At 47.7% G+C, this 18228-nt stretch overlaps 1 protein-coding gene across 6 annotated transcripts in view; it reads right to left on the bottom strand.

Annotated features, from left to right (window-relative positions):
- The window catches only part of RFX4 (regulatory factor X4), a 162272-nt gene that overhangs the window by 37032 nt on the left and 107012 nt on the right, over window positions 1-18228 (bottom strand). For all 6 annotated transcript variants that reach the window (XM_047740525.1, XM_047740527.1, XM_047740528.1 and 3 more), the window contains 3 exons: window positions 9228-9328; window positions 7130-7188; window positions 3442-3586 (listed from right to left, as the gene is read on the bottom strand). In XM_047740525.1, coding sequence (XP_047596481.1) covers window positions 3442-3586; window positions 7130-7188; window positions 9228-9328 — 305 coding nt within the window. The remainder of the gene's footprint in view (window positions 1-3441; window positions 3587-7129; window positions 7189-9227; window positions 9329-18228) is intronic.

The following is an 18228-nucleotide window of genomic DNA, read 5'->3' as shown; positions in this document are numbered from 1 at the left end:
TTCTGCATGTGGAGCTCCGTGAACCAAACCACACCTTTAGATCCACACCTTTTTTTTTTTTTTTTTTTTTTTTTTTTTTACAGTTTTCATTCGTCCAAGCCGTGTTTGGTCTCCCATTCACAGGCCTGTCTGAGGTGCTCCAGTTTCCCGAGTTGATGACTGCAACAAGACGTCAGCCACCAGCCACCGGCCCGGCCCGGGAGATCAGAACAGTTTAGAATGACAAGGGGCTTTATTTATTTAAAGATTTTATTTGTTTATTTGACAGACAGAGATCACAAGTAGGCAGAGAGGCAGGCGGGGTGGGGGGTGGGAAGCAGGCTCCCTGCTGAGCAGAGAGCCCAATACGGGGCTTGATCCCAGGACCCTGGGATATGACCTGAGCCGAAGGCAGAGGGTTTAACCCACTGAGCCACCCAGTGCCCCGAAAAGGGGCTTTAAATGTCCATTGAGTCAATATCAGTGTCCTTTTACAGAGGAGGAAGCTGTGTTTCAATGAGATTAAAGGTCCCCCTTGAAGTCAGAGGGTGAGCGAGTGCCAGAGCAGGGACAGAGCCCAGGTATCTGATTTCTCTTTGGGGTGCTTTCCTCTTGATGGCCCCGTGGATGCATCAGGCGCTATCGTGCTTCTGTCAATGATGGGGAGGACGACAGAAGTGGCGGAGACAGTGCTTACGGCTCACACCTCCTGGGGTCTTGCCGTGTGCCAGGCACCTTCCTCACTGCTTTGCAGGGACACTCTAGTCTAAGCCTGCAGCAACCTCGGGAATGTGATAGCAGATTCTCAGGTGCTGGCTGAGTGAACAGATGAACCACCCAAGGAGGCCAGTGCTGTTATTGCTCCCGTTTTCCAAAAGAGGGGCGGAGGCACTCAGCGACGCTCTGTAGGTCTCAACCACCAGTGAATAGCAGAGGTGGGTTTCAAAGCCAGCCAGACCCGACGCTCACCTCCCAAGCACGGCACCGTCCCAGGCCCCCTTCCATCACCCCGCGGTCTCCCCGTGTCAGAGACTCGGAGGCCGGGGTCACTGGGCACAAGAGCCAGGGATTTTTGGGCACCCCACCCCCCTGCTCTTACCATGGTCACGCTCATCAGCACGCTCAAGTCCAAATGTGCGTTCTTTAATTTAGGGTAAGCGAGCATTCCCAGGAAGGACTGTTTCACTGAGGAGACGGACACCCCCTAAAGCAGGAACGCACAGGCTTGTCAACTGCTGATAAGGAAAGGAGGGCGCAGCACACAGTCGTGGTCAAGAACTTACTGCCCAGCTGTCTGGGGTAGGGGGAGGGGGATCTGCAAGGATGATATTCACGTGCCAGGCCTGCTGCCTTGGGGGCAGGTGCCCTTGTTCACTCTGCTCCCCGCTTTCCAGGCACTGCATCATACAGAGGTGTCCTCTTGGGTAACACGCCACCATTTGTGAATTACTTGTTCAATGTCTGATCTTTCATTAACTCTGAGCTCCACACGGGAAGGGCACTGTCCATATTACTCATTGCTTTTTGCCCTGCTTCTAACACAGTACCTGGCCCACGACAGGCGTTCAGTATCAGCTGGGATGAACCAAACCTCAGCACTCCCTTCCTCTGGAAGAAGAGCACACTCACAGCTTTAAAGGGTGCCATTCTGTCCTGGGCCGAAGAGAACCTGAAAAGGAAATCCCGAAACGTTCTCTTCTTGGAGAGGCTGCAGTGATCTCTGAGGTATTCCAGCAAAGGCTCAGAGCGTGGTCCCTACAGCAAGCGATGGGGACCGCATTGTTCCCTATGAGTATGGGCGATGTTTTCCTCCACCACAAAAGGTGCTGTGGGGGCTGGGGGGAGAGCTGGGTCTCATGCTGCTGGGAGTTGTGTCCTTCTCGGTTCCCATTCATCTGTCTGGCCCAACCAGACAGATGGTTCCCATGCATCCATGCCTGGCCTGGGCTGAGGTCCTGGAGACACAGTGATCAGAGGTACAGCTAGTGCTGGTAGGCAGCTGACACCGAAGCTCTCTGTTGGCCTTGTAGCAGGGAGCAGGGACAAACAGAACAGGAGCATGACCATAAGAATCTGAAAAGACCCCGCAGCCTCTGGAACTTGCCCATATCTCATCATTTTTGTCTTCTCTTCTCCTCCAAGTGAGTAGCACTGGAGCATGGTGGTGAAGCCAAGGTCAGGCCTAGGTCAGGGGCCCCGCTCTACTACTGGGGGTAAGGGTCACCCGCTCTCTGAGGCTGAGGCTTGTGCTCTGTAAAATGGGGGCAGGTATCTTCCTCGTGGGGTTGGTGTAGAGAATTAACAAGATTATGCCCGTGGTAGGTCTGGCCGAAGACCCTGCACAGAGGAGGCCATCTGTGAACTCCCGTCTTATTTTAGTGACCACCTCTAATTCTTACCAGGGGCAAGCAGGCTGGCTGCTGCTGTGGAGGAAGGAACGAGTACGCAGGGCGCTCCAGGAAAGAAGTCCCAGGGAAGGACCCCAGGGTTCAGGTTTCAGCTGCTCCTGTGGCTTCTGAAAAGGACTCAGTGGGAAGGGGGTCTCTAATAGGAACATCTTTCCGAACCTAGTTATTTTTAACCACCACATGCTTAGCCTGGCTGAAGAAAGTTCCCTCAAGAGGACATGCAGAAGGCACAGACTGGCAGTCTGAGGGGCCCGGGGTGCTCAGGAGAACAGGCCCAACTTCTCAGGGGATGGCCGACCTCCGCGCAGCTTCCCGTTTCTGCACTCCTGGCCCCACCCAGGCATGAGAAAGGGAGGCTGAGCAAAGCCAGGAAGCTGCCAGGAGACCCGCATCCAGGGCCACTGGGTGTGGGAGGCCCGGGGCCACAGGCTGCGGTGGGCGCGTGAGGAACAGCAGAGGTGTGCGGACGGTGGCGGTGTTCTCTGGCCCCTGCACGTCCGCAACTGCTAACAACACCTGGCTGACCTCATCCAGACAACAGCTGGTACATTCCCGCAGTCTTTGTCCACCGGGACATGAACACATGTTCGCAGAAGTGCACCACCATCCGTTCCCTCTCCCGCCAACACTGAATGTGACGGCAGGATCGCCTGCCCATAGCTGGGCTGACTCGTGCCACCCTCCACTGGGAAACAGGCACAGTGCATCCGGCTGACTCCAGGCTGATGTATGCGCGGACAGGCAACACACTGCTGTTCTCATTTTTTTATGTCACCTATGGGACTACGCCCGGCACCGAGAGTCACAGGTGGGGCCTTCTGCCTGACACTGTGCGCTGCCCAGCAGCACCTGGCTCCCTTTCCCCCAGAGATGTTGACACACGTCCTCTAAAATCAATTAGCCCTCCCATTTGGGCTGACCCGTTTAACAGTAACAATAAGAGGGAAGGGATCCTAGGGGGAAGGACAAGGTGGGAATGCCACTTAAATATTTACGCACTTTTTCTTTCTTTTAAAAACAAAGAACAGACAGACCCCTTGGCGGAGCATCTTACACTGGATGATGAGTTTCCGGTGCTCATCGCGGGAGTCCTCCATGGTGTAGAGGGTTTGCTTGGTGATGCTGTTGAGGTCCACGTTCCTCCAGTCTTCTAGCATTTGGAATGTGATGTCTGCGCTGTGGATCACTGTACGAGATGCCTGTAATCCAAGCCAATTAACTCATTAGCTCGAGGGCTGTTAGGTTAAAACCCCGGCACGTTATTTTCTTTTGAATGAATCTGCATAGGGTATTTTGCAAACTACTTTGAAATTCAGGAAAACCCCATTTCAGGAAATCAGCAGATGAGCCCATCACCTGGAAGACCTGTACAGTCTTTTCTCTTGTGGCTCTCTTCTCTCAGCTGTGTAAAAGATTTCTCCAGGGTGGCCGAGGCCAGACCACACCCTGCTGTTCCCAGCCCCTTTGGTCTTGACCCTTGGGGAACAATGGGATGGAGGCCAGAGACCCGTCAGCCTACAGATGTAAGCTTGCAGGATGGGAGCTCTGTGCTTAATAACCCACGTGTCTCTCGTGTCCGAGAAGCAATGGGCCCAGACCATGGAATGGTCCTGCTACCCATGGGCCAATGACGGTTTCCATCTCAGCAATCTGACCATGTGTCTTTTTCATATAAATGCATTCTGAAGCAGTTTATGGTCTAGCTTTCTCTTTTTGCTTTTTGGTTTTTAGGTGACTATCATGAGGAGAGGAAGGGAAGGGGAATAAAACCTTGAGACTCAGTTGCTCATTAACGTGCCTGTGGTGTTTGTGCGAGCACGCTCGTGTGCACATTCAACCTGTGGTTTACTCCGCAAATCCTGCAGTTGGTGAATGGGAACAATACTTGGGACCACCAAGTTCAACAATGCTGATAAGCAAAGAAAAACATTTCCAGATTCATTTCCTTTGCTTGCATGTTTTTAAAATGTCTAACAAAATGGAAAAAAAAAAAGATTTCTGATACACATGGACATTAAAAGTCTCCTAATGCGTGTGAATTTCCAGGCAAAGGTAAATACTGACAACCTCTTTCTCCCCACTCTGAGCACAAGTAAATTCTTACTTAAATCACTATAGGACTTTTTGAAGGTCAGCGGCCTCGAATATATGAATTATGAATTGGGTCCATCTCTAATGATAATGAAAACAACCAGAAGTAAAGGTCTGGGATTCTGGACTCAAATATATTGAATTCAAGTCCTGGCCTTGCTGCTAACCAGCTGGCTGATTTGGGGTGGGTCAGCAGATTTAACCTTGGTTTGCTGATCTAGAAAATGGAGGGAAGAGGATGTGCCTCTGAAGGAGGCTGCTGTTGGGGGACTCCTTGAGATAATGTTTGAAAAGGGCATAGTTTAGGGAGGAAGAGCTCAGTACAGGAGCTACTGTTACTCAGGTCTGTGCTGGTTGTGGTGATGCAGGGACACCTCAGGGCCAGGGCTCATGGCTGGGGGCCAGCTGGGACGGTCCTCTCTCACCCTGCCCGGCAATCCTGCCATGATGCACGCTCCAACTACAAGGTCACACCCGTGGTGCGGCCTCCTTAACCCCTGCGTCTCAGTCACACTCATGTGCCCCATTATTCTCTATTTCCATTGTGTTTCCTTCCTAACACTTAGCACTTTTAATTATTTTTTCGTTCACATTTTTTTCCCTGCTCAGGGCAAGTACCACTGAACATCATGTCTGACATATAGTAGGCGCTCAAAAGATTCTGTGCAATGAATGGTCGAGACAGGAATGCCAAGCTGCTTGCTTAGTGTACCCGAAAGGGCCTGGGTACTTAGATCCTGGGTTTCAACATGACTTGTCTTGTATGTGTTTAGGAAAGCTTGCTGGGATGGATATTAGCTGGGAAGTTTCATGGAGTTTCCTTCCTGTCACCAACCCCAGTTCCTCCAGCTGGTCTAGAAGTGTGTCTGCGAGCTTGTCCCGTGAAGATGGAAAGGTAGCACATGCTGGTTAGAATACGACGTACCAGCTGTGTGGGAAGTGGAGCGTGAGCTTGTGTGTGCATGTGTGTGAGCGCACACACACGTGCTGGCGGCTGTAGGTACAGGTATGGATGTTTTTACCTGCATGCATTAAAGGCTCAAAGGCTTCCTTAAACTGCCTGAGCCCCAGAGGGAGGCATCAAAGCCATGCCTAGTTCTCCAATATGATCCAACCCCAGCTCTTCCAAGCTGAGGAAAGAACCAGAAGGCGTGCCCCTCAGAAATACAGCAGTGTTTCTCTGTTGTGCCGACATTTGTTTGCTCCCCTAAATCCCACTCATCTGGTAGGGCTCTGCCCTATTCCGGAACAGTGCCCAGGTGTGGCCTCTCTCACAACCAGCATGAACATGAAGGTATAACTCTGGTTTCCAGATCTTCCAAATCACCCGCTGCGCCATTTATGCCGGGGGCAGGGTAGCAACAGTGAGATGCTCAGGGGTGTAGTTCTGTATTCTGAAAGTTCCGTAGTTCTGTAGTTCTGTATTTTCAGAATACAGAACTGGCCTGGAGGCTTCCTTCGGGTCACTCTAAGCAGAAACCCCTCCCTCCAACCTTGACCTTGAATAAGCAGCACTGACCCAGAACCCACGATAAGAGGGAGAGGGGGCAAAACCCACCCACACAAAGAAGGCAGGCAGATGGCAGGCGGGAGTGAGGGGGTCCTGCCAAGCTTTAAGAGGCAGTGGGGCTGACAAGGAGGACAGTGCCTGATGGAGAGGAGCTCGGCCCATCCACTTGCTTCCTGCCCTGGGAAATGTGGCTCAGGGGCTGTTTAGCTGACATCTCCTAGGGTCAACAGTTAACAATAAAGTAAAAACAATTTTTGAACACATGCAAATCAAACAAAACTAACCCCACCCATCTGAGGGCCAGATCTGGCCTGTAGCCACCAGTTTGCCCCTTCTGCTTTAAGATCATTAATGTTCTAACGAATGTTAACTGGGGCCTTATTAGGCTTCGATTCCCTTCCTTAAGGTGTAAACTTAAGAGAAACACAAAGCTTTATGCCATCGAATCATCACCAAGGACTCATGGGGAGATATTCTGCCTTTCACTGTATGCATTTTTGTCACTGCTGAATTTTTTATAGGAAGCATATGTCACTTTAGTGCTGAAAAGAACAAAAATCCGGAGAAAATAAATAAAAGTGGGTAAATATTTAACATACTGTGCAGCTCTGAACTCCTCGGGATGATACATACACAGCAAATCACCCCCTTTATGCATTTGAATTGTTTATCTCTGTGACTCCCAAGAAGGGGCGAGACACTGAGCTCCCCGGGCTCCATTGGGGCTGGTACCTGGGGGTACCTGGGGGTGGGGTGCCGGGCATCTGGTGTCGGCATACGGGACGGTGCCAGGGATGCCACCAGATCTCTGCACTGCGCCAAACACGTCTCGAGAGAAAGAATGGTCCAGGCTCAAGTGCCAGCCATGGCTGAGAAAGCCTCATCCACTCAAGGGAAATGCAAACTTGCACCAGAACGTGATGCCTGGTTAAGGGGCGACTGACGTCAGAAGCTATTCTGTATGTTAATCAAAACTATTTCGTGATTGCCTAATGTTTTTATTCTTTATCGGTAGAAATTAAGGGTAATGGTAAGGATACATCAAACACCTATTATGCTGCATTCAAAGACCAAACAGTTCCTCCCGGGAGCTGTTCTGTGCATGTGCCCCTCACAGGTGATGACTCCGCAGGACACGTACCTGGCAAAGGTGATTCAGTGATGTCTGCCGTCTCAGAATTTGGGAAAACCTTCTCGACACTGCAAGAAGGAAGAGTTAGTCTGAAGTATTTGCACTCTGTATGGTCCCACCTCGGATTTTCCAGGGGCGGATTTCAAAAAGTGGCTTATTGGCCTAAATTTGTCTCGCTGTCCAACCCCATTTTTTATGCACCCGCTGGCAAAACCCTGCATTTGATTCTTTGTTCTCCCGTGCGGACAATGATTTCCTAAAGCGGCGATATTTGGGGTACATATTTCAAAGTCAACCGCATGCCATACTGGCAGGTGTGAGAAATTGTGGCGTCAATCAACCGTGAGTAAAAGCAATTATTTACTTGTCTTTCATTTCGCTAATTGCAAGCTCAATCGCTTCTCCCCATAAATAATTGCTGGAGTCGAGTGGAAGCTTTGAAGAAGGCCCTTTAAAAGTAGTATATCTAATAGGGAAACTTGATTGAGCCTCAGCGGTGTGGTGGTGCGAGGGGTAGCTTTTAGGATGGGACCCTGGGCTGTATCTTGGAATACTGCTTTGCATTCATAATCTGCCATTTTTATCGAATGATCTCTATGACCTATTGGTGAGTTTCACTGATCCTGTTTACGACGGTGATAAATCAGGCTAATGGTTCGAAACGGGGTGACCTGAAGATTTCAAGACCAGGCAGTCAAGTTATGTGCCAGCCTCAGGTCTCAGCTCTCACAGAGTTGTCTGGAGTGGTGAGCGTTTCCACTCCTCACCCATCCTCAAAGTCCCCCTGAGGTTCCCTGGGAAGAGGGGTTCCCGCGGCCCCGACAGGTGGAAGGTCCCACAGACCTCCTCGCTGCCAATTTCAACAGGTTTGTTTTGTCAGCATAATTAAAACAGGCGCAGGGCATTCTTCTCATTAATTTCTGAACTGGTCAAGAAGCAGAAATTTCCCTGGGATTATTCTAATTTGTACTCAGAGCTAGCTTGGTTTGAAAAATAGGGCGTGGGGTGGAGGGATGGGGGGGTGGGGGCACAGATGAACTTCTAATTTTCCAGACCGATCAATCGTTAATCCTTCTCCTTAATTACTTTTTCTTTAACTTTGTGATGTGGAATTTAGTGCTCATGAAAAGAAAAGAACTGAGAGCCGTGAAATAAAGCAGGCTTTATCAGTAGGTGCTGGGCGCTGCAGGCGGCCTCAGCCCCCGAGCGGGTCTGAAAGGGCTCCCTGTGCCTGCCCAGAGAGGGTAATTTGATCCCCTTCATTTTCCTGCCGCCACTTACTCCCGGGCAAGAATGGCAAGCTGTATTCAAATGCTGCTTTAAGAAACCTATATCTTAAAACTTTGTTTGGCTTAAAATCATTTCATCTTTGTGGAGTAGCACGTGTGTCTTTCCACAAGTACGGAAACACCAGGACAGAGGAGGAATAGGACCGGTTTTCGCAGGCAAAACAAATGGGGGAGGATGACTGGTGATGCTCAGCAGAGGAAAAAAAAAAGAAAAATCACAGTCCTAATCCCCGTAGGAGAAATATTAATTTGGCTTTCTCATTAGGCAGAGAATTGAATATGTGAAGCCCTGAAGCCTTTCTCGGGCTCCCGTCACCACCTTTTTGGGGGCGGGGGCTTCGAGGAAATCTCAGAGTTTTGGGGTTGGACAGACTTGAGTTTGACTCCTGGCCCCTTCTTGCTGGCTGGGTGGCTGGGTAGCTTTCGGGAGGTTTCTCTGCCTCTCCGAGCCTCATCTGCAGGGAGGGGATGTTGCCCCCTGTATCACAGAGGTGGCATGAGGATTAAGTGGGACTCTGGTGTGGACAGACAGACCTGGGGGGAAATCCTGCCTCTACTACTAACTAATCCCCCTAAGCCTTTTCATTTGCCATAAAAGGAGAAGGGCACCACCTGTAACACACCTTTTGGGAGCACTGAGGAAGTTCATGCAGGAAAAGCGCTAGGCTTAATATCTGGTGCTTTGCAAACAGTAAGTGGAAGTTATTATTATTATTATTATTATTATTATTGTTATTATTTTATGAACAACCAATGTAAGACTGTTGGCCCTAAAATGTTGTTTTCCCTTCCCCTCAGCTTGCCACCTCCGTACTTACATTCAAACTTAATGTTCCGCAAGTTTTCTGGGAGGTCATGGAGAGCCACTTTTAGCCACTCATCCAGCTGCTTGGCAAACTTTCGGATCACCTGAGTTAAGCTGGAAGGAAGAAAGGATCTGTTTAAGTGCCTTGTGTATTGCCCGACCTGGTTGGGTTGTTCTAGAATCGTGTTTTGGCCGTGCCAGTGTCACTCGGAGCAGTGGCCTCAGGGGCAAGATGGGTGGCCCCACGTGGCACTTGTGGGCATGAGCAGGGCCTGGAGGGAACGTGCTCTGGTGCCCATGCTGGTCGCTGGAGGACGCCTCACTCTGAGCATCATTGGTCGTGCTGCTGCAGAAGGCTGTGTGAAGGGTGTGGAGGGAGGGCAGTGGGCCTGACAGCACCTTGTGCTGCCACTCTGGGCCCAGTGCCCCCCGCCCCTCTGCCCCCGGCCTGGTTCCGGCTGCCCCTGACGTGGGCCACTTGGCAGGAACTGGGAAGCACCGACCCACAGTCCTGACCTTGAAACCATATCCCGTTTGGAAAGCAGAGGTTCTGTCTGGGTGCCGGGGGTGAAGGGTGAGAGGACGGCAGGTTTGCAGCAGTTTGTATCAGAGATGGAAACAAGGAGGACCTTGAGAACCGCTTTCAGGCTCTCACTGTGAACATCAGGGCTGGCTCCTGTGTCATCCCTGGAGTCCTCCTAAGGCTTGCCACCTCTGGGACCTCAGCCACCATGGAGCGTTCATGCTGTCCGCGCCCCCCACTCCCAACACCCCTACACCCTGCAACACCGCCTACGTGGCCCTGGCCCTGGGTAGTGTCCCGCAGACTCTCCTGTCAGACCCTAATCACCGACCTCCCCTCCCTCCCCCAGGCAGTCCCACCAAGTTTCTCTTTCCTTCACTCCTCACTTTGCCAACCTTCTCCAAGACCCTCCACCAGCAGTGGGCACCATCCCCACTTCTCAGGCAACACAGCTGCAAAGGGAGAACTTTCCAACATTCCACTAGAGAACAGCTCTCCTCCCCGGCCACCATGACAGAATCAAGGGTTAACCCCATGTCATCCCTTCCTGCCTCCTCCGGAACCTTACCTCCATGACTGCCCCTTCTCTGGGGTATCCCACCTCTTCCTCTCACCAAGCATGTCTCATCTTAAAAATAAACGCTCTTATTTCCTCATGCTCTCTCTTCAGGGTGCCACCCTCTGTCTTCCACTTCACAGACATCCTTCTTTAGAGACTTGTCCACACTCTTTCCTTTCCTTCGCCTCTCGCTCACTCCAGTCCCTCAGGCTAAACAGCTCCCACCAGGCAGCAAGCTGAATCCAAATGTGAACCCAGTGGACTCATTTTGGTTCCCATCTGCCTTGACATCTTGGCAGCATTTGGCTTTGCTGGCCCCTCCTTCATTTGGAAACATTTTACTTCCCCCGGTGGTTGTGGCCCCTCTGTGTTGTGGCTACTCCTTCTCAGCCACAAAGCTCAGCCCCTCTACCTGGCCTTTACTTCCTCCAACTTCTCCACATCCAGTCCTGGGCCCACATGTCACACTTTGTCCTTCCCTGGATAATTTTTCTGTGACCACAGCTTTAGTTACTATGTACACTTGCTTTTGAGGTCCAGAACAAAGGTCTTCAAAAACTCTAGACCAACCACGTACAGTGCCCCTCCACTTAGTGTTCTAAAGGCACATCAACCTCAACATGTCCAAACTGAACTCATTGCTTCTCCATCAGACATTGTTTTCTTATGTTCCCTATTTCACTGGGAACTCTACTTTCCCTAAAATTTTTGCTTTCAACTTTTTTGTATGGAGAAATTTCAAATATACCCCAAGATAGAATGGTATAATAAACCTCCAAGTAATTCTGATCCAGCTCCAATAAAGAGCAGTTCAGTTTATCACATGCTGCTCTGTCTTTTCTGGAACACTATAAACAAATTCATGATGTATCGTTTCAGAAACTTTGTGTCCATCTTCCAACATGCACTTAAACATGTGCACACACACACACACACACACACACACACATTTAAAACCATCGTTGCCATTAGTATACTTAACAGAATGAACATCAATCCCTTAATATTATCTAAAGCCCAGTCTGTCCTCGAATTTCTCTATTTCTCTCAGAGCAGTCTTTTGGTTTCTTTGAATCAGGATCTAAACAAGGTCTACACATTGCACAAAAAATTACCTTATTCTATTTCTAAAGACTTTTTAAAAAGCCTCTTTCATGCCATTGGTTTGTTGACCCCCTCCTGTTATTTGTTCCCTGGAATGTCCCACCCTCTGATTTGGTTGACACCATCATAGTGTCATTTAACCTGTTCATCTATCCTGCGTGCTTCTCATAAACTGACAGCCCAAAAGAATAGATCGAATGAAGTTACAATTTTTTTTTAAGGCATGAGAACTTCACAGGTGGCCCATGTCTGCCCTCTGTACCACACCGTAAGGCTTATAATGGCTGCTGGCTCCTCTTTTACTGTATCTGGTTTTTGACATTGAATAGTCTCTTGTCCCATGAGCAGGTACTGCCGATTTTTATCTCCAAGTTTCTCTCAACCTCAGCCAGTCTTTCCCTTTTCTCCCAGCTATCACTACCTCTCACCCGGACCAGTACTGCAGATTCTGCAACAGTGGGTACAAAGGCCTACCTGCTCTGCTCACCTCCCAACCTCTACCTCGTCTTGCACATTGCAAGAGGGATTTCCCCAAAACACTTGCAATTCTGATCTAGTTCACCTTCTGATTAAAAACCCCCCAATACTTTCACATGCTTCTTAGGATAAAGACCAAAATCCTAACCACGATCCCCAAAGCTCACATTCCAGCCTTGCTTTCCTCTCCAGCCTCACTTTGCAGTGTCTCTCTTCACCATGTTTCAACCCCTCTTGCCTCTAACCAGTTCTTTCCCACCTCAGAGCCTTTGACCTTGGCATCCTTCCATCCAAGAGCATCCTACCCTTCTTCATCTACTCAACTCCTCATTGATCTGATCCCAGAGCAAGTGTCACGTCCACAGAAAAACTTTCTCTGAAGCCCCCTAATCTAGGTCAGAGCCCCTGATTGTTCTTCTTGAAGGGGCAAGTTGTGACAGTTGGTAACTATACACTGATTTGTGTGATTATTTGGTTCATGTCCATCTTTCCCAATAGACTGTACGCTCTGATGTGGAGGGCAAGGGGCTATGTCTATTTTGCTTATCACTGTGTGTTCAGCACCTAGCATAGTGCCAGATACCACACTGTGCCCCCCTTTAGCTATCTGACTTCAGCTCCTCCCATTCCCTCTCACCACCCCGACTCCTGCCAGCTTACTCAATTCACACAGCACCAGCTTTCTTTCTCTTTCTTCAGGTCCTTGACAACCTCACCATGGCCTTTGCATCTGCTGTTCCCCCAGCTTGGAAAGCTCCTGCCCCAGATTGCAGCCAGTTTTCTCCCTTCCTTTACAACTTTAGAGGTTGGGTTCAAGTGCTGACCACAGGATCTGAAACTGCCAGTCTCCTCACACTTCCAGTTCTACCAACTATCTCAACACTATTGAGCCTGCCATATGTTTTTAAAAGATCAGCCTTGTTCCTGAGATGAAAACTGAGTTTAGAAGGGCAAGGACAGAGCAAGGAGATCTGTTTGAAGGTTATCCCAATAATCCAGGCAAGAAAGCATCCTGGATGAGGATGGTAACAGTGGAAATGCAATGCAATATGGTCAGATTAAATGCAATATGGTCAGATTAAAATACTTAGACGGCAGAGCCAACCATGATGTCCTGGTGAGTGGTTGTGGGTGTATGAGGAAAGAAGGTTGTCAAAGATGTCTTCATGAAAGAAAAGTGGTATATGTACCCCCTGTGCCTAGCACAGTGCCTGATATACAGGAGGTGCTTAATAAATGTTGAATACTGAGTGAACCAAAAGTACTGCACACGTAATAAAGCCCTAGCACATTCTCAGTGACTAGCACACTGGATCCAGCTTTGAAGTGAGAAGACTTCTCAGAGTATTTGGCCACTCTTGACAGAGGTCAAAATTTAGAGAAGTGTGTGGAGTAATCATCTGATGGCTGCTGTACCATCCAGGAGGGTGGGCTGCCATTGCCCACCCTGGTGGGCCCACCCACCAGGGGCCATTACTTGCAGCTGGAGTAGAGGAGCTGCCCTTTGTATGGGAGCAGGAAGTAAGCAGAGGACCAGGGATGGTCCTTTTGCTTTGTGCAATCATTTGATTTACTACACTGAAGAAAAGCGGGAAGAGACTCATCTTGGAAACAATTCTATTTTGGGACTTGGAACTGGGACAGACTTTAGGAGTGATCTGAACATGAGCAAGTGAGGAGCTGGCCTCCTGATCACCTAGCCTGGAGATACCCCCTGGCCTGCTCCACCTTCCTGCAGCCTCAGATGACCCTGACTATCACCTTCTTTCTCACAGACTCTCCTCCGATGGTATACACCCTGTGGTCTGACCCCCTTCTCTGCTGACTACCCTGTCTCCTTCCATCTCACTCCCCAGGCTGGCATTCCCAGGGTCTGTCCCCAAAATCCAGTGTTACACCTTCTCGTCCCTTTTGTGCAGGTGGCTCTCTTGTCTATAGCTCCTGCTTCAGCCCTTCTCTTGCATCTTTTAAAAAAAATTTATTTATTTATTGGAGAGAGAGAGAGAGAGAGAGAGAGAGAGAAAGAAAGGGAGAGAGCATGAGAGGGTTAAGGGTCAGAGGGAGAAGCAGACTCCCTGCTGAGCAGGGAGCCTGATGTGGGACTCGATCCCTGGATGCCAGGATCATGACCTGAGCTGAAGGCAGATGCTCAACCAACTGAGCCACCCAGGTGCCCCTTTTTCCTGCATCTTAATTCCACACTTGTAACGCTCTGAATGGCTTCCTGCCCTGATGCTGGTACAACAGCAACAGCGCTAATACCAGCTGCTGTTAATGAGTGCAGTGTGTCAAGTGCTAAACACTTCACACGTATTTTCTTATTTAACCCTCACATCTACCCTGCGAGGTAGGTACTATTGTTAGTCCCAGCAGAGAGGTGAGAAACTGAGGCTCAGAGAAGTTATGTGATTTGTCCGAGGAGATCCAACAAGCAAATGGACAAGCCAAGACTGAAGACTGCATGTGTGTGCCTCCAAAGCTCTAGTATCTCAGTCTTCTCTTTGCTTCTCTGTTATCTCATCTCTGCCCTTACACCACTCCTACACACATATGCACATGTACATGCACACACACGCTTCCTTACTTCCGATAAACCAATCATCACTAACAACCACTATGCCAGGATCCCCTTGGAGGTCACAAGAAGTGACAAGCCCAAGTCTGAGAATGATCTACTTTTCTTATAAATAAACAGCAAATGGTTCATGGTTATCTCTATATTATCACTTGATCACTGAAGAAGATATATATATATATATATATATATATATATATAGAGAGAGAGAGAGAGAGAGAGAGAGAGAGAGAATTTCAATATGCTTTACTGAGTTAGAAGGTAAGGGGTGGGTCTGAGCTAGTCAGCTAGTGAGAACCTCCAAGTCAAATCTCATTTCTACCCTGGCCAACCACAGGGCCGGGTACACAGAAGACACTCAAACAAGTTTCAGGGATGAAGGAGTACATAAACTTGTGAAAAGTTAGCTGTCTGATGAAGTCTGTCTTTGGAATAACTTTTTCTTCCTGATTTCATGAGAAAGGGGCTGGATTTCGAAGTCAAGGATCACTTTGGCAAAATCATACAAATCAGTTAACAATGTCATTTTTTAAAAAAATGGTCTCCCTGGGCAGACCGTGAGCTCAGTGAGGGCAGGGAGCACGTTTGTCGTCTTTAATGTGATGCTTCAGGACTCAGCACAGCACCCTGCATGTTGTAGTAATCAATAAATACTATTTAATGCGGAGTGAACAGCTGAGTCGTGGCTATTTCATTTATTTGCAGCTGAGGGTGGACTTAAGTTATTTCAGCTCCTAAGCTTCAATTTTTATGTCTATAAAAACAAGCCAGTTACAGAGGAGGCAGCAGGGGTTAGCATTTCATTAGCACCCCACAAACTGCTTCATAACAAACCACGGATGCCTGGCCTGTGTGTAACACCCAGTAAGCACTACTAGTGGAATGTGAAGCCCTCATATAATGGTGTGTATACTTCTGCTGACCTGCCCCACCCCCAGAGGTAACTTTTTGCTACAAAACAAAGATACACATTTGGCCACTATCTAGTTCCCTTCAACAATGCACAAGAAAGAATAACTCAAAGCTTAAAGGGTCCATATATATATATATATATATATATAAAATATGTGTGTATGTTTATTTTTATAATCCTATGCATATTTAAATTTTAAAATCAGCTATATATGCATATGCACATGATTATAAAAATAATCTAGTCTTAATTAGAACACTAGAAAAATACAGAAAAGCATGAGATTAAAATTTGACCACAATCCCACCAGGATGTACTCTTTGTTGCCTTTCTAGGTGTGTTTCTGTTCCACTTAGAATGTGGAAAATTAGAAAGAGCAACACTCCCGCCATAACAAGAGAAAACCAGATAATTTGCAAAGTCCTAACTGTTCTTTAACCCATCGGAGAGCTGAGGTCACAACTGCTTAGCTTGGAATACACAGAAAGACAGTCACCTCCAAAGAAAGGAGGACTTGGGGACTGGTTCGTCTATGTCTGAGGGAGGAAAGTGGGACATCTAAGTAAAAAGAATTCAGTTCAATTTTTTTTTTAAGATTTTATTTATTTATTTGTCAGGGACAGAGGGAGAGAGAGCGAGCGAGCGAGCACAGGCAGAGAGGCAGGCAGAGGCAGAGGGAGAAGCAGGCTCCCCGCCGAGCAAGGAGCCCAATGCGGGACTCGATCCCAGGACCCCGGGATCACGACCCAAGCCAAAGGCAGCCGCTTAACCAACTGAGCCACCCAGGCGTCCCTCAGCTCAATTTTTAAAACAAATTGCTAAAGACAATGTGTGAACTCACATGATGGTACAGAACTCTGAGAGCCATGGATGCAAAGGAAATGTACATCTATTCACAAGATCTCCACAGACCGTACCTGGTGCTCATGAAGAGTCCCCGAGAACAAAGAATGGAGGAAGCCTATCTCTGAGGTGCCTGTTTTGCAGGAGGGGAGCAACCACTGCTGTGGGGAAAGCATGACGTCCTAGCCAGCCCTCTCCCTTATGGAACAGAAGCCTCGAGTGGCTAGGGGGAAGGACAGAAACACTATTGACCATGGGCAAAGAAAGAGACCCACTGCAGGTGGGGGAAATAAAAAGAAAAAGCTCTCTAACCTTGGTAGAAATCATCGCAGGCTCAGATTATTAGAGGTTTCTCTTGGGGGAGGGCGACGGGGAGGGTGGACAGGATTACTGAGAATCCCTCAAAACACAGGGCTTGCTGGGACTAAGCCAGGACAGCAGGGGACCCCCACACCTCCACCTCAGCCCCAAAGAGGCTAACAAGTGTGTCTACTTCCCTAACAGGGAAGGCCCAACGTTAACGGTGTAGCAGCAACATTGAGAAAAACCCCTTCAACAAATAAACTTCCAACCTGAGCACAGGGTATCCCAGAAGAATATGAATCTGGTAGTTCACTGAGGGTACCCATAGCAAAAACAAAACCCCAAAGCAATCAATGCCTAAATCAACGGACTCAATTCCTCACATTAAGAGACTAGGAGAAAAGAAGTATGTCTATTTCCAGGCATAAATACTCTCTACTCCGGTCTCTACTGTTCTAACCACTGTTTGGAAGTCAATAAAAAATTACAGGACACACAGAAAATTAAGAAAAAGAACCTATAATGATTAAGTGGATTAAAGAAACAAGACCCATCTCTATGCCGCCTACAAGAAACTCACTTCAGACCTAAGACACCTAAAGACTGAAAGTGAAGGGATGCAAAAGGAGAGTGAAAACAGAAAAAAATATATGGGTAGCAATACTTATATCAGACAAAAAAGGACTTTAAAATAAAGACTGTAATAAGAGCCAAAGAAGGGCATGACATAATCATAAAGGAATCAGCCCCAAAAGAAGATAAAACCATTGTGAATATCTATGCGCCCAATACAGGAGTACCTAAGTACATAAAGCAAATATTAACAGACATAAAAGGAGAAGTTGACAGTGACACATTAATAGTAGGGAAACTTAACAGCCCACTTACATCAATGGGTACATCGTCCAGGCAGAAAATCAATAAGGAAACAGAAAATCAATAAGGCAACAGTGGCTTTGAATGATACATTAGACCAGATGGACTTAATATATTCAAAACATTCCATCTAAAAACAGCAGAATGCATGTTCTTTTCAAGTTCAAATGGAATATTCCCCAGGAGAGAGCACATGTGAGACCACAAAACAAGTCTCTGTTAGTTTAATACTTAAATATTATTAAGTACTTTTCTGATCACAATGGTATGAAACCAGAAATCGATTGCAAAAAGAAAAAAAAAAAAAACAACTGGAAAAACCACAAACATGTGGAGGCTAAACAAAATTCTACTAAACAACCAACGGGTCAATGAAGAAATCAAAGAAGAAATGATGGGCATTAAGGAGGGCATTTGATGGAATGAGCACTGGATGTTACATGCAACTGATGAATCACTAAATTCTACCCCTAAAACTAATAATACACTATACGTTAACAAAATTGAATTTAAATAAAAAATTTAAAAAAAAAACATAGAGACAAATGAAACTGAAAATACAACGGTCCAAAAATCTTTGGGATGTAGCAAAAGCAGTTCTAAGAGGAAAGTTTATAGAGATACAGGCCTACCTCAAGAAACAAAAAATATCTCAAACAATCTAATATTATACCTAAAGGAACGAGAAAAAGAACAAAGCCCCAAGTCGCTAGAAGGAAGGAAGGAATAAAGATCAGAGTGGAAATAAATGAAACAGAAACTTATAAAACAACAGATCAATGGAACCAAGAGCAGGTTCTTTAAAAAGATAAAATTGATAAACCGTTAGTCAGCTCATTAA

Source organism: Lutra lutra, chromosome 8, assembly GCF_902655055.1.
Source record: "Lutra lutra chromosome 8, mLutLut1.2, whole genome shotgun sequence".
Lineage (NCBI taxonomy): Eukaryota > Metazoa > Chordata > Mammalia > Carnivora > Mustelidae > Lutra > Lutra lutra.
This window is presented reverse-complemented; position numbering and strand designations above follow the sequence as displayed.